This window comes from Panthera leo, chromosome A3, assembly GCF_018350215.1.
Source record: "Panthera leo isolate Ple1 chromosome A3, P.leo_Ple1_pat1.1, whole genome shotgun sequence".
Lineage (NCBI taxonomy): Eukaryota > Metazoa > Chordata > Mammalia > Carnivora > Felidae > Panthera > Panthera leo.
This window is the reverse complement of record NC_056681.1, coordinates 12,502,548-12,518,738: the sequence shown is the minus strand read 5'-3', so window position 1 is coordinate 12,518,738 and position 16,191 is coordinate 12,502,548. Positions and strand designations below refer to the sequence as shown.

General features: G+C 41.9%; 1 protein-coding gene across 3 annotated transcripts in view; it reads left to right on the top strand.

Annotated features, from left to right (window-relative positions):
* The first annotated feature begins 115 nt into the window (after positions 1–115).
* Positions 116–16,191, top strand: part of CSE1L (chromosome segregation 1 like) — a 45,099-nt gene continuing 29,023 nt past the window's right edge. Inside the window, exons 1-2 of one of the 3 annotated variants that reach the window (XM_042930727.1) lie at positions 116–235; positions 13,065–13,160. In XM_042930727.1, the coding sequence (XP_042786661.1) occupies positions 13,070–13,160 (91 nt within the window). In that variant the 5' untranslated portion in view covers positions 116–235; positions 13,065–13,069. Of the gene's footprint in view, positions 236–675; positions 698–9,665; positions 9,689–13,064; positions 13,161–16,191 lie in introns of those variants that run through there. The other 2 variants (XM_042930728.1, XM_042930729.1) reach the window with 2 other exon arrangements.

Genomic DNA, 16,191 nt, shown 5'->3' with positions numbered 1-16,191 from the left:
TGACGTCAGCGCAAACACGGAGCGCGTCTCCATTGGTCTTTCGAGTTTGGGTGGGGCCCGAGCGCTCCTGGCCCCGCCCCCCCGCCTCTGCCTCTCTCACGCATGCGCCCGGGCCGCAGCCTCGCCGCCGCGCCATTTTGCCGGGGTTTGAATGTGAGGCGGAGCGGCAGGGGTGGGTAGTGCCGGCCACAGTTCGCGGCTGAGATTCCCTTCTCCGTTCCCGTATCCCCAGGAGGTGAGGCGCGGGGCGTGCACGGCCTGGCAGGGTGGCTTCTTGGGACCCAGCTAGGGGAGGGATGCGGCGCTCCTGACACTTCCGAGCGCTGGGAAGCAAGGACCGCGCCTCTGGGCGAGAGCGGAATGCGGGCCCGTGCTTCGGGAGGCGCCCTCGGGCGAGGTCTTTGCCCGCACCGACGGGTCTCTCTTCACCTCACCTCGCGGCGTCCCGAGGCTCGGGCCCACGCCCGGCGGCCCCAGGGCCTGTGAGGGGCGAGGGCCCCCGAGGCGCGGCCTAACGCGAGCTGCCCGAGCGTCCGCCCCTTCCCCTCCAGCGCCGCGCCGATTGGTCGCGCCGCCGCCGGGCCGCTCGGGAAGGCCGCCTCTCATTGGTCGCGCCTGCGCGTCCGTTCTCGTCGCTCCCGGCCACCCGCAACGTGAGCTGAGTGCCGCGGCGAGGCCTGTCCGGCCGGGCTGCTGGGTGAGGGCCGGCCGCCGCCCAGACCTCCTCTTGCCCCGACTCACTTTCTGATTTGAGAGGGGGGAACTTTAACTTCCCTGAGCTTCAGTCTCCCCGACCGTAACTGAGCATGGTGATCTCACTTTGCTGAGTTAAGGAGTATGTCCTAGTCCGTGCACCTGCCCAGTAATGTAGAGTCCTGCTCTGGGGGGGAAACGCGATAATACGGTAGTTCGGAGCCTGAGCTTTGGAATTGGAAGGCCTGGGTTCGCTCCAGATTTGGCCTCTCGCTAGGAGTGCAATGCAGGGCTAGTCACTTCATCCCTCGGTGTCTCCCATTTCGTTATGCGCAAAGTGGGTTTGAAAACAATCTGCTTGGTAAAGTGGTTGTGAGAATCCACTCAGTCATTACCGTGGTTTACAGAGTCCCACCTAAAGTGACCGTTGTCCGCCTCTTCCACCCGTCTGCTCTTAGCCGCTGTAGCTGTACTGCTGACTTCTGTTTTCTGAAATGTCCCAAGCTCGTGCCCACCGTAAAGCGTGTGGACCTGCCTTTTCGTTTGCTTGAAAATTACCGACCTCTTAGGTTTGCAAGACTGGCTCCCTGTTTCACGCCTCTTAACACCTTCTTTGACCAACTTCTCTGGGGGCTTCTTTCTTTCACCTCTTAAGAGCATTTGTCATTATCTAGAACTACTTAGAGTTGTTCACGGTCTCTCGGCTGCTGGGCTGTGAACTTCAAGAGCAAGGACCTTGCCTGTCTTTGTTGTTGTGTTCCGGTGATGAGTGCTTGCCACGTGGTATTATTCCTTGGAAGCACAGAAGGGGACTTTTACTCTTGGATCCCACCAGCGTTCTTTTCTCATCCCCTCGCCCCCCACCCCCATCCGAAGTTTTTACTTGTGTGTGTGTTTCTCCAGTTTTTTTTTTTTTTTTAATTTTTTTTTTCAACGTTTTTTATTTATTTTTGGGACAGAGAGAGACAGAGCATGAACGGGGGAGGGGCAGAGAGAGAGGGAGACACAGAATCGGAAACAGGCTCCAGGCTCCGAGCCATCAGCCCAGAGCCCGACGCGGGGCTCGAACTCACGGACCGCGAGATCGTGACCTGGCTGAAGTCGGACGCTTAACCGACTGCGCCACCCAGGCGCCCCATGTTTCTCCAGTTTTTGCATAATTCCCGGGACTCTTAGTTCACCCTGTTCTCGCCACCCCGCCCTCCCCAAGACTCTTCCCCTTCTTTCCATCAATGCAAGGGAATTTTCTCTTCCCATCTGGTTACTTTGATTTCTGCTATTTGGGGGCTGGGACAGAGGTTTCCTACATTTGATCTTATTAGCCAAAAGGCTGAGAAGCGGTGGGCACAGAGGTTTCCTATACAGGATTGGATGGGTTTGAGAGCACTGCTCTAGCTTTGGAATTAATTTGTTCTTTTATTCATTTAATAACTATAGAGCATCCACTTAATCTCTGGAAAAACAGTGAAGAAATAAACATGGACAGGGTCCTTTCCCGTGGAGACCTTATATCCTAGTGGGAGAAAGAAACAAGAATACAAATAAATGAATTAGATAGTTTCAGATACTGATAAGTGACAGGTGAAGAAGGTGGCATATGAGCTGAGACCAGCCATGGAAAGGTGAGGGGACAGAGGATTCTAGGCAGAGGATCTAGAAAGTACAAAGGCTCGAGGATAGGAATAGACTTAGAATATTGGAGGAAAATCTAGCATGCTACAGTAGTGTATGAAGAAAGGAGAGGTGTCCGGGGGCCAGATCATGTAGGGCTTTGTAGACAATTGCAGAGTTCGGATTTGATTCGAAATGGTATGTTCCTGTGATTAGAAAGCAGAGGGTGGGTCAAAGTGCCTTGGTATGTTCTTGATGTGTATGTGCCAGATAGTTTTCATTCATTGGAACTCTTTCCCTTTCCCCAGATGTAAGGACTCAGGAATGGTTCTCTAATGTGGAGGAAGTATCTAAGGAAAAGGCACAGATCTTGGATCAGCTTATGTCACAGACGTCTGTGAGATGGCCTTGGAAAGCTTTTATTCCAAGTCTTCATCCATAACTGAGGGCCTGTGGGAGGAGGCTAGACTTAGGTCCAGCCATTCATTCAACAAGAAGGACTTGGAATTTAGATAAGTTTCTCATAATTGAGTTACTGTGGCACATGTGTTTTATTTTTTAACTGAATTGGTAGGGATTTCCAAAGATAGTTCTGTGGAAAAACTAAAGCGCCGCCCCTTTTTTAAAGGCAAAAGAATGTATTTCCCATTTTTAGTTTGAATCTTTATTTTAAAATCAGTAACACTTTCTATGTTTACATATTGCTGATATTTTAAAAAGTCAGAGTACTTTCACCCGTGGCCAAATTAGGTAGCTTAATTAGACCTTGATTTTGCCCATGTATGGTGAATACCTATGGAGTATTCTCTAAAATTACCTTATTTGTCATGCTTTCCCAAATCAGGGCTAAGCTCATAATTTGGTTTTATAGACATTATCATTAAGGAGATACAAAAAGGGTTTGTTGATAAATATTTAGTTCCTTAACTAATACTAAATTGTAGAGTCTGTGTAGTATTTTGACTTTCAGGGATTGTTGCATGTATGTTTGTATATCTCCCCTGTCCCCAATGCACACTTTTTTAAAGTTTATTTTATTTTGAGAGAGAGAGTGCATTGGGGAGGGGCACAGAGAGAGAATCCCAAGCAGGCTCTGTGCTGTCAGTTCTGAGCCCAAATCAAGAGTTGGTTGCTCTGCCAATTGAACCACGCAGGTGCCCCCCCCCCCACACTTTTTTTTTAACTTACAAATAGTCGTATTTTAGTACCTCAACTTTGTCATTTTAGGATCATTCTATCATGTGGTCTTAGAATCAGTTTTCCCCACCTCTTATTTTTCACAGTCAATTGACCAGAACAAACGTGTGAAATGATAATGCTTTTGATGGAAAAATCAAGGGAATGTAGCTTTTGAAAATAGTATAAGAAATATATATTAGGTATTTATCACTATTGTAAAGGTCTAGGGAGATTGAAATGAACAAAACACAAAGCCCCTACTCTCATGGAACCTAGAGTCTAGGGAAGAGAGAAGCACAGTGAACAAGAAAGCAAAGTAATATGGCCAATAATATTTGGGAATTTGGAGCTTGGAAAAATAGAATAAGGGAATGGAGAGTGACTGATGTGGGTGCTCTTTTAGATAGGATGGTCCAGGAACTTATCTCTGAAAAGAGACAACCTTGGAAAAAGACCTGAGTGAAGTGGGCAGTGAGCCATGCAGCTCTCCAGAGGCAGAGCTGTTCAGGCAGGGAGGACGGCAAGTGCAGAATCCTGAAACAAAAGTATGAACACTGACATAATATGAACAGTAATATAGGATAGATCTCAAATTCACTTTTTTAAAGAATTTATTTCTTTTCTTTTTTTTAAATTATTTTTAATGTTTATTTATTTTTGAGAGAGAGAGACACACACACAAAGGATGACACAGGCTCTGCACTGTCAACGCAAAGCTCAATGTGGGGCTCGAACTCACTAACCGTGAGATCATGACCTGAGCCGTAAGTCGGACACTTAACCAACTGAGCCACCCAGGAACCCCATTAATTTATTTTTTTAATTTACATTCAAGTTAGTTAGCGTATAGTGCAACAGTGATTTCAGGAGTAGATTCCTTAGTGCCCCTTACCCGTTTAGCCCATCCCCCCACCCACAGCCCCTCCACTAACCCTCTGTTCTCTGTATTTAAGAGTCTCTTATGTTTTGTCCCCCTCTGTTTTTATATTATTTTTGCTTTCCTTCCCTTATGTTCATCTGTTCTGTGTTTTAAAGTCCTCATATGAGTGAAATCATATGATATTTGTCTTTCTCTAATTTCGCTTAGCATAATACCCTCTAGTTCCATCTACGTAGTTGCAGATGGCAAGATTTCCTTCTTTTTGATTGCCGACTAATGCTCCATTGTATGTATACACACACACCACATCTTCTTTATCCATTCATCTATCAATGGATATTTGGGCTCTTTTCATACTTTGACTATTGTTGATAGTGCTGCCATAAACATGGGGGTGCATGTGTCCCTTCGAAACAGCATACCTGTATCCCTTGGATAAATACCTAGTAGTGCAATTGCTTGTTGTAAGGTAGTTCTATTTTTAATTTTTTGAGGAACCTCCATACTGTTTTCTTTTTTTTTTTAATGTTTATTTATTTTTGAGACAGAGAGAGACAGAGCATGAACGGGGGAGGGTCAGAGAGAGGGAGACACAGAATCCGAAACAGGCTCCAGGCTCTGAGCTGTCAGCACAGAGCCCGACGTGGGGCTCGAACTCACGGACTGCGAGATCATGACCTGAACCGAAGTCAGCCACTTAACCGACTGAGCCACCCAGGCGCCCCTCCATACTGTTTTCCAGAGTGGCTGCACCAGTTTGCATTCCCACCAACAGTGCAAAAGAGATCCTCTTTCTCCACATCCTCACAAGCATCTGTTGTTGCCTCAGTTGTTAATGAGCCATTCTGACAGGTGTGAGGTGGTATCTCATAGTGGTTTTGATTTGTATTTCCCTGATGATGAGTGGTATTGAGCATTTTTTCATGTGTCGATTGGCCATCTGGATGTCTTCTTTGGAGAAGTGTCTATTTATGTTTTTTGCCCATTTCTTCACCGGATTATTTGTTTTTTGGGTGTTGAGTTTGATAAGTTTTTTATAGATTTTGGATAGTAACCCTTTATCTGATATGTCGTTTTCAAGTATCTCCTCCCATTCCGTCAGTTGCCTTTTAGTTTTGCCGATTGTTTCCTTTGCTGTGCAGAAGCTTTTTATTTTGATGAGGTCCCAATAGTTCGTTTTTGCTTTTGTTTTCCTTGTTGAGTAAGAAGTTGTCATGGCCAAAGTCAAAGAGGTTTTTGTCTGCTTTCTCCTCAAGGATTTTGATGGCTTCTTGTCTTAACATTTAGGTCTTCATCCATTTTGAGTTTATTTTTGTGTATGGTGTCAGAAAGTGGTTCAGGTCCATTTTTCTGCATGTCGCTGTCCAGTTTTCCCAGCACCACTTGCTGAAGAGACATTCTTTATTCCCTTGGATATTCTTTCTTGCTTTGTCAAAGATTAGTTGGCTGTACGTTTGTGGGTCCATTTCTGGGTTCTCTATTCTGTTCCATTGATGTGAGTGTCTGTTTTTGTGCCAGTACCATACTGTCTTGATGATTACAGCTTTGTAATACAACTTGAAGTCTGTCGGATTCACTTCTTCCTTGAAACACTTTTAAGTGAACAGAAATGAATTATGGTGGGTAAGTTGGTCATGTAACTGAATTCCTATGTTGTTGGGGTTCCTTATAACTGATCCTTGAAGAATAGTCTCTAATCCATACCGGGAACTCCTGTTTTAGCTAGTTGACTGACATTGACTCATCCTTTAGTTCATGCAACAAATGCTTACTGAATATCTTCTATGTGCCAGGCAGTGGTAAAAGTCCTGGGCTTACGGAGACAAGACATACAAAGTCCCTGCCCTAAGGAGCTTACAAATAAGGATAGCAGTTACATTAAAGATACTTAAAAAAAGCAAAAAAGCTATTTCAGATGATGTTACTGCTGTTAATAGTGTAGATGATAGTGATGGAAGGCCTTTTTAAGAAGTTGATGGTGGGCTGACAGCTGAATGATGCCCAGTATCAGATTAGAAGGAAGAGCATTATTACAGGCATGGAGAACTGTCTTGGCTGGTTCAAGCAACAGAGGGAAGGCTTTGTGGCTTGAGCACAGAGCCAAAAGGAAGGTAGGTGAGGTTGACAGGTGTCAGATTGCATGAGACTTTGCCATGGTAAAGAGTTTGGATTTTTAATTCAGATAAATTATGAGGAATCTAAGAGATTTTGGTTGTGATATGTACAGTGCTATAGGAACATAATGAAGAAAGTTAGTGAAATGCAAAATTATTGAGGAGTGTATTAAACTCAACAGAATAGATCCAATTAATCTCTAATCCTCCCAACACACACACACAGTTTCTAACATGCTGCCTTGCGTAAATCTCAAAAAGGTAGGACAAATTTGTGTGATAGAGCAAGATGAGTTTTGTTTCGTATTTTTTAAGCTCGTGTATACTGATGTAAATAATTTTGCTTGGCAACAGCCAACTTTCATGATTTCATAACAGATCGAGCATTTCAACACAAAAAAAGAATGGGAAATAAATTGATTAAATCACATGTTGCAAAGTTTTATATAATGAAGTAGTTCTGTGGCCAAGTAATGAGGGGGAACTCTGGGTTAAACAACATTAACCTGATAACTTACTGCTTCAGTTCCTGAAGACTTTAAGGTGAATCTCCAAAAGGGGAGTATAATGTATAGCATTTGCCAAACTATTTTTTTGTAAGATTTTATTTTTAAGGATCTCTTGACCTCACAGCCCTTAGATCAAGAGTCACATGCTCCACTGACTGTGAGCCAGCCAGGCACCCCTACCTTTTCCAAACTTGTGATATAAAACCCAGAAAGGGTGGCCTCTCAAATTGTGTGTATGGTTGAGTAGGACTTAATATTCATGCCATGGAGTGTTTTGTCCTGGGTCAAAAGAAGTGAATAGATTGGTGGGCGAATCTACTAGAACAGTCAGAATATTGGCTTCCCTTATGATAAAAATGTTTCCAGTTTCTAATAAGGAGAATACAGATAGTTTCAAACAAATCATTCTGCTTAGAAGGTTGTGGTTTCTGGCTGTGGAGGTATAAGCTGCACAGGCACAGCATTAACTATAGCCCTTTGTCTGTCTATCTGTCTCCTTTCCTTCCTGCCTCCCTCCCTTCCTCCTTCTTTCTTCCTTTCTCCCTTCCTCAACATGTCCTTTCTATTGCCATTCCCAGTGCTTCCATTCTAGGTCAGGCTTCTGTCATTATTTCTTCCACCTGAGAGACAAGATAGCCTTGGTAGGAAGAGAGTAGACCTATAGAGTCAGACTGATTTGAATTTGATTTTTTTTTTTAAGTTTATTTATTTTGAGACAGAGCAGGAGCGAACAGGGGAGGTGCAGAGAGAGAGAGGGAGAGAGAGAATCCCAAGCAGGTTTGCGCTGTCAGCACAGACCCTGACACAGGGCTCAAACTCATGAACCGCAGGATCATGACCTGATCCGAAACCAAGAGCCGATCGCGTAACCAACCAAGCCACCCAGGCGTTCCTGAATCTGATTTTTATTAACTGTGTGTGACTTGGGGCAAGTTAATCTCTCTGAGTCTTCTTGTATGTAAAATGCTTATATGAAATGATATGAAGCATACAAAAACATTTAGCATTGTGCCTGGTTCATAGATTGTGGTTCATAGCATTGTGCCTGGTTCATAGATGTGCCTGATTCATAGATTGTCCCGTTTAAAAAAAAAAAAAAAGTGTCCTAACAGATCTTCACTTGTTCCCTTCAGCTCCATTCCGGAAACCATTACCAGCCCAAAGTTCATATACTCCACTTTCATTAAGTTTTGACCCATTTCAAAAAAACCGTAGTGGCTTCCTATTGTACATTAAATCATGTAACTCTTCAGCTAAGTCTTAAGGATCTAATAATATGATCTGATCTCAGCCTCCAATTCCACTGTTCCCCAAAGGAGCTATGTAGCTTCCTATTTGTTACTTTGCTCACACTAGTTCTTGTGTTGGATGGGTCTTCATTCTATTTTGCCTTTCCAGTTACATGTATCCTTCAAATTCAACTCAAGACTCAGCCTCTTGGAAATCTTGGCCCACATGGAAATGTAGGCCAAGTGACTCTCTTGTTAACAACCTCCTAACAGTTAAGTTTTTGTGTGACTGATTTGGCACCTCTACTCCAGGGGACAAATGTGTTTCAGGCTCTTTTTGGATGCACATACTGTGGATTATGCAACTTTCTCTATGGGATGTGGGGTAGCACTCTGCAAACACGTTAGTATTTCTTAAGTAAGACATTTTTATACAAAGTAAGATACTTTATTTATAGCCTCAGGCAGTTTGGGCCAGGTTTTGCTGCTAAATGAGTTTGCCACAAACTTAAAAAACAACAACAAAAAAAACCTTTCAGTTTATAGATTTTTGGATTTCAAAACTGCAGGAAAGGGATTAGTTTGTAGCTGGAATCACAGTTGTGTCTTGTCTTCCAACTAATATGTAAGCTCCATTGAGAGCCTAAATTTAATTACCTGTGACAAGGTCATTTTAAAAAGACAACAAAATTTTATTTACTTACTTTTTAATGTTTATTTACTATTAGAGAGCGCAAGCAGGGGAGGAGAGAGAAAAGGGGACAGGATCTGAAGGGAGCTCTATGCTGATAGCAGAGAGCCCTGTGCAGAGCTAAAACTCACAAACTGAGATCATGACCTGAGCCAAAGTCGGATGCTTAACTGATTGAGCCCCCTAGGTCCCCTTAAAAATGCCATAAGATTTTAATAACTTTCTGATTGTAAGTGTAATACATATAGGTAGTTCTGTAGGATATCAGGAAAATCTAAAAGAATATGAAGAGAACAAAAATGTCCGGTGTTCATCACATAGACATTTATCACTGTTTACGTTTTGGAGTGTATTTTTCTATAGATGGGGGTATGTATACATTTTTTAAAGATTTTAAGTAATCTGTACCCAGTGTGAGGCTCGAACTTAAAACCCTGCACCCTGAGATCAAAAGTTGCACACTCTATCAACTGAGCCAGCCAGCCACCCCTAAATTTTTTTTTTACATAGTTTGAATTGTGGTGTATTTGACTTTTTTTCCACTTAGCTTAATTACATTTTACAAAAATTATTACATACTTAATTTTTTTCTTCTTTGTTCTAGAAGCTCCAAATTTAGTTGGGTGCATGGTTGCCTTGAAAAGGCGACATTTCCTAAGTTCCTGGGAGCTAGTGTGACTTTTTCCCTAAAGCTGTGTCCTGGGATCTACGCAGAAGTGCAGTTTTAAAAAATAACTATTGAAGTATAACTTACTGTGAGTTCATGTGAAGTGTACTTTTTGGTGAGTGTCATTAATAATTGTATACAGTTGTGCATCTGTCACCACCATCTCATCAGCACGGTTTTAGAACATTTTTTATCACCCCAGAAAGTTCTGTCATTTTGCACTTAATTTTACCTACTCAGCAACAACCTGGAGACCACAGAGTCCTCTTATAGCATTCTCAAGCTTTTTGTTTATGGAGAATGATGTGTGCACGCACTCACTCTTATAATCTGTATATATGTGCTGTTTTTTCTGTCTGTATTTCTTTATGTCATCAGTCATGTGGGTATAAGCCATAGATTTAGTTTAGAATTTGTAATGTATTAGATGTGAATTTTTTTTGGTCAGTGGCAGTGTATTCTGTGATTCATATTTGGTGTTGTTTAAGATTTGAATATTTACTTAATAAAATTGTTACTTTTTTAAGTTTACTTATTTTGAGAGAGAGGGAGAGAGAATCCCAAGCAGGCTCTGCACTGTCAGTGAGGAGTCTGATAGGGGGCTTCTTGAACTCACTCCGTGAGATCATGACCTGAGCTGAAATCAAGAGTCAGACGTTTAACCTTAACCAGTTGAGCCATGGAGACCTTCCATCCTCCCCCCCTTTTTAAGTTAATTGTTACCTTTTTTTAATTGAGCTGTAACTGACATATTACCATTAGGTTCGGGTGTATAATACAATGAGTAATATATGTGTATATTGTGAAATGACCACAGCACATCTAGTTAACATCCATCAGTAAACATAATTACAGATTAAAAAAAAAAGTTTTTTTTAATGTTTATTTATTTTTGAAGAGGAGAGAGAGAGACAGAGCAAGAGCAGGGGAGGGGCAGAGAGAGAGGGAGACACAGAATCTGTAGCAGGCTCCAGACTCTGAGCTGTCAGCACAGAGATGGATGTGGGGCTTGAACTCACGAGCTGTGAGATCATGATCTGAGCTGAAGTCAGATGCTTAACTGACTGAGCCACTCAGGCACCCTTACAGATTTTTTTTTTTTTTGTCATTAGAACTTTGTTTTTCTTACATAGGCTCTGTGCCCAACATGGGGCTTGGAACTTATGACCCCAAGATAAAGAGTCCCATGCTCTACCGACTGAGCCAGCCAGCTGCCCCACAATATAGTATTGTTTGTTTGTTTATTTATTTTAGTAATTTCTGCACCCAATGTGGTGCTTGAACACACAAGCCCAAGATCAAGAGTTCCATGTTCCCGCAACTGAGCTGGTCAGGTGCCCCCTATATTATTAATTATAGTCACCATGCTATACATTATATCCTCATGACTTACTTATAACTGGAATTTTGTACATTTTGACCCTCTTCACCCATTTCATACACCCCTAAGCCCCACCTCTGGTAACCACCATTTGGTTCTCTATATGTATGAGCTCTGGTGTGTTTTGTTTGTTTAAATTTTAAATTCCACATTAAAGTAATCATACGGTATTTATCTTTCTCTGACTTATTTCACTTAGCATAATGCCCTCAAGGTCCGTCCAGGGGGCACATGGCTGGCTCAGTTAGGGCATGCAACTCTTGATCTTGGGGTCATGAGTTCAACCTCTACGTTGGGCATACAGCCTAATTAAAAAAAAAAAAAAATCCATCCGTTTTGTCACAAGTGGCAGGGTTACCCTTTTTACGGCTGAATAATATTCCATTGTGTACACATTATCACATTTTCTGTATCCATTTATCCAGTGATGAACACTTAGGTTATTTCCCTGTCTTGGCTGCTGTTAAAAAAAAAAAAATGCTGCCGTGAACATAGAGGTGCAGATATCTTTTTGAATTAATGTTTTCACTTCCTTTGAGAAATACCCAGAAGTGTAATTTCTGGATCACATGATCTGTGATAGTTCTATTTTTAATTTTTTGAGGAATCTCCATACTGTTTTCCACAGTGGTTGTACCAGTTTACATTCCCACCAGCCGTGCACAAAGCTTCCCTTTTCTCCACATCCTCATCAACACTTGTTATCTCTTGTCTTTTTGATGATTGCTATTCTAACAGGTGTGAGGTAATGTCTCATTGTGGTTTTGATTTGCATTTTACTGATGATTAGTGAAGTTGAGAACCTTTTCATGTAACCGTTGGCCATCTCTGTGCCTTGGAAAAATGTTCAGATTTTCCGCTCATTTTTTACTCAGATTTTTTTTTCTTTTTTTTTTTTGCTTTTGAGTTGTGTGGGTTTTTTTTTTTAATTTTTTTTTAATGTTTATTATTTTTGAGAGAGAGAGACAGAGAGAGACAGAGACAGCAAGCAGGGGAGGGGCAGAGAGAGAGGGAGACACAGAATCAGAAGCAGGCTCCAGGCTCTGAGCTGCCAGCAGAGCCTGATGCGGGGCTCGAACTCACAGACTGTGAGATCACGACCTGAGCCGAAATCGACGGCTTAACTGACTGAGCCACCCAGGCACCCTGAGTTGTGTGGGTTTTTAAAAATATATTTTGGATATTAACCTCTTATCAGATATATGATTTGCAAATAATTGCTCCCATTTGGTAGGCTGCCTTTTCTATTTTGATGGTTTCCTTTGCTGTGCAGAAGCTTTTTAGTTTGATGTAGTCCCACTTGCTTATCTTTGCTTTTAGTGTAGAAGGTTCCTTTTTAATCATAATAATAGCTGTCATCCTCTGAACCCCAGCATTCTCTCCCCAGGTACAGATTCTTAGCATCTGGTTTGTTGTCAGTGCTTGTGATTGCATGTTGTGCACAAAGAAATTTATTCTGGTTTCTTTAATCTCAGAACTCTTTATGGGATCCTTACTTCTTAAAATTGTAATTTCTTTTGGTGGCCCCTTTTATTTATTTTTTTTAATGTTTATTTTTGAGAGGGAGAGAGACAGGTGCTAGCAGGGGAGGGGCAGAGAGAGAGACACAGAATCTGAAGCAGGCTCCAGGCTCCAGTTGAAAGCACAGAGCCTGACATGGGTCTCCATCCCACGAACTGTGAGATCATGACCTGAGCCAAAGTCGGACGCTTAACCGACTGAGCCACCCAGGCACCCCTATGGTGGGCCTTTTTAAAAAAAGTTCCTACTGAGTCTTTTTTTAAACTCTTGTCTTCCCTTTTTTGTAGCATTAAATCTAATAAATGTTATGTGACTTTGATCAATTTTTCAGCTTTGTTTTTCTACACCTTCTTTTTTTACTTTGTGGTATGTATATTCTTCATCTCAAAATTAGCTAACCATTTTCAAAAAAGCCCATTAATTTCTGGAACCTTGTCTGAGCTGAGTCAGGCTTATATAGCCCATACCTTAAAATGTAACAAATGGATGACCTTCAGAGAGGGGAAGACCCATAATACAAAAGTACTCTTTTATGTAAATCACTATGTCCCAATGTGACCAATCTACCAAACCTCATTTTTTGTTTTAGGTTCTATGGCAATGGAGCTCAGCGATGCAAATTTGCAAACGCTAACAGAATATTTAAAGAAAACTCTTGATCCGGATCCTGCCATCAGACGTCCAGGTAAAGAGAATAGATGTTTTGTGGTTTGATCTATTCTTTAAGAACAGGTGAGGAAAACCTTTGCATAATCTACCTGTATTTGTAAGTTAAAAAAAAAAAAGATTTACACTTTGATTTTCAGGCATAGTTTCTTTTTCATTCTCCAGCTATAAAGTAGATGGTTGGCTGCTGATAGCTGCTGTAATGTATGGTGATGGGTGTTTTTGGTTTGGTTTTGTTTTTTGAGTAAAATCTCTTTTATTTGGTGTCTTGGATTAAAAAGCACTGTGTCTAGAATACCTTGTCCCTTCACCTTTCTGAAAATCCCCACATTTGCCAGTTTTAGAGAGATAATAATTAGGGCACAGAGATGAAAGTTAATTGCCTAAAAAGTGATTAATTAAATCAGGTAATGAAACAGTCTCATAATCCCCATGTTGAGTTTGATTTAATTAATACATTTTAAGACCAAGGTTCCTCTCTTCTGTATTTGACCAGTTTCTGTTAGAAATTTAGTATAAGCTTAGATTTCCTTTTAAGTTTATTTATTTTGAGAGAGAGAGAGAGAGAGAGAGCATGTGCCTGTCAAGTGCAGGGGAGGCAGAGAGAGAGAGAGGGAGAGAGAGAATCCCAAGCAGGCTCTGCACTGAGTGCTGGACCAATGCAGGGCTTGAACTCCTGAACCGCGGGAGATCATGACCTGACCCAAAGTCAGACAAGAGAGATCAAGAGTTGGATGCTTAACCCTGTAAGCCACCCAAGTGCCCCTAAGCTTGGAATTGTAAACTCAGATGCCCACAGGAGTCAGATGTGAAGGTAAATGATGGAGGCAGGCCAAGTGGGGACTGGTAATATGTGACTTACATACCTTGGTTAAGGGCTTTTGGGATGAGCTAACTTTGGGGGATTCAAACCAGTTTTGCTGGATCAGATTTCCAGCTTTGCTTCAAAAATAAAAGACGTTTCTGTGAAGTGTGCAATGTCCTCATTTTTAAATGATAACATCTGACTTCAAAAAATTGAAATACTGTGCAGAAAAAGCAAACTACTTCTGAGAGCCAGATGTCTCTTGTGGGAGGGGTAGTAAGTTGATGGTTCTCAATGTAAGCCTTATTAAAACCAGGTATGCTCATCCCGCTTCTGCAGAACATACTAATGTGCATGCTCAGAAAGAGGCTTTTAGCATGGCCTCACAAAGAAATGAGTGAGTGAGTGCGTGTGTGTATGTGTGTGTGTTGAAGATTTATGTTCTGTAAAATAAGTAGAATTGTAAACATGTTAATACATCCATTCTCTTCTAGGATAGCCTTGTGATTTCTGAGAGGGAAAATTGTGGTTTTCCCCATTAGTGCTTAAAGAAGTAATGTGTTCTTGGAGGAAGGAAAATTAATGGCTGTAATCTTCTTAGACTTTCCCAGAAAGCCTCTGCAAACCCTGTCTGTTGAAAATGATTTTTAATAATTGTGTGTTTGTAAGGTGAGGTGGTTACTGTTTTACGATTCCAGGGACAGAGTGTAGGAATAAATTGATGTTTCTGGAAAGAGTTATGAACATAGCATTTCTCAGGTTGTACTAGACCGACTCAACATCTTTAGAAAATGATCTGGAGGTTGAAGTGTGTAGCGGATCTCAGCTTATAGATAGCACTGTGCTCCTTTGGTTCTTGAGATGAGACTGGTATGGATGAACTGGAAGACACTTTGAGGCTCTTTGAGTGTGTAGAAACATGTCGTTGTAAATATTTTGTGAGCAAGTTGAAGGAAATGAGCACAGAAATAATTTGACTTAAACTCATGAGATTTCTTTCAGGGTATTGATTTCAATTTAAGAAAGAGATCTGGCAATTTATATGGGCTTTTCCCCAGAGCATGGATACAGTGTGTTGCCCTGTGGGCAGTGCTAACCACTGAGAGGAAACAGCCGAAGCCTTCCAGACTCCTACAAAACCATAGTGTGTCCCTCTTGAAAATCATTTTCCAGTTCATTTTATTTATTAATGTTTTTATTTTTGAGAGAGAGAGAGAGTGTGAGCTTGGGAGGGGCAAAGAGAGGGAGACACAGAATCCAAAGCAGTCTCCAGGCTATGAGCTGTCAGCACAGAACCCAACATGGGGCTCAAACTCACGAACTGTGAGGCCATGACCTGAGCCGAAGTCGGACATTTAACTGACTGAGTCACCCAGGCGCCCCAACATTTTCCAGTTTATCATTCCTCATCTTTTTTTTTTTTTTGAGAGAGAGGGAATGAGAGAGAAGAGAGAGCGTGCACGCATGAGTAGGAGCGGGGTAGAAGGGGAGAGAGAATCTTAAGCAGGCTCTATGTCCAGTGCTGAGCCTGATGCAGTGTTCAGTCTTACCACTGACTGTGAGATCATGACCTGAGTTGACTCTCAGCTTACTGAGCCACCCAGGCGCCCCCTAGCATTCCTCATCTTTTATTTTTTATTAAAAAAAAAATGTTTTTAACGGTTTTATTCAGTTTTGAGAGACAGAATGTGAGCAGGGGAGGGGCGGAGAGAGAGGGAGACACAGAATCTGAAGCAGGCTCCAGGCTCTGAGCTGTCAGCACAGAGCCCGATGTGAGGCTCAAACCCATGAACCATAAGATCATGACCTGAGCTGAAGTTGGATGCTTAACTGACTGAGCCACCCAGGTGCCCCATATTCCTCATCTTTTAAAAAAGACATGATGAGCACAAAGTAGGGAAGATTTGAGGATGGACGTCAAACTCTTGGGACCCAGTTCAGAAAGAAGAGAGGTGTAGATTGTAGAAAATAGTAAATTGTAGAAACTAATAGATGCTAAAAGGAGACCTTCTCAATACATATTGGGACCTTAGGGTAGGTGTTGCCTTATGAAGCTTGTAAAGAGGAAATGTTGTAAACCCTCACTGTGATCAGTAAACTCAGAAGACTGATTATCCCTTAAGTGTAGGAGTTGAAAATATGTGGGTAAAATCTTTGAATATTTTTTGCTGGTATTAACAATGTTTAGTTTGAGAAGAACATTGAGGGCCAGTATGGTAGAATAAGGACTGCACTAAAACTTTAT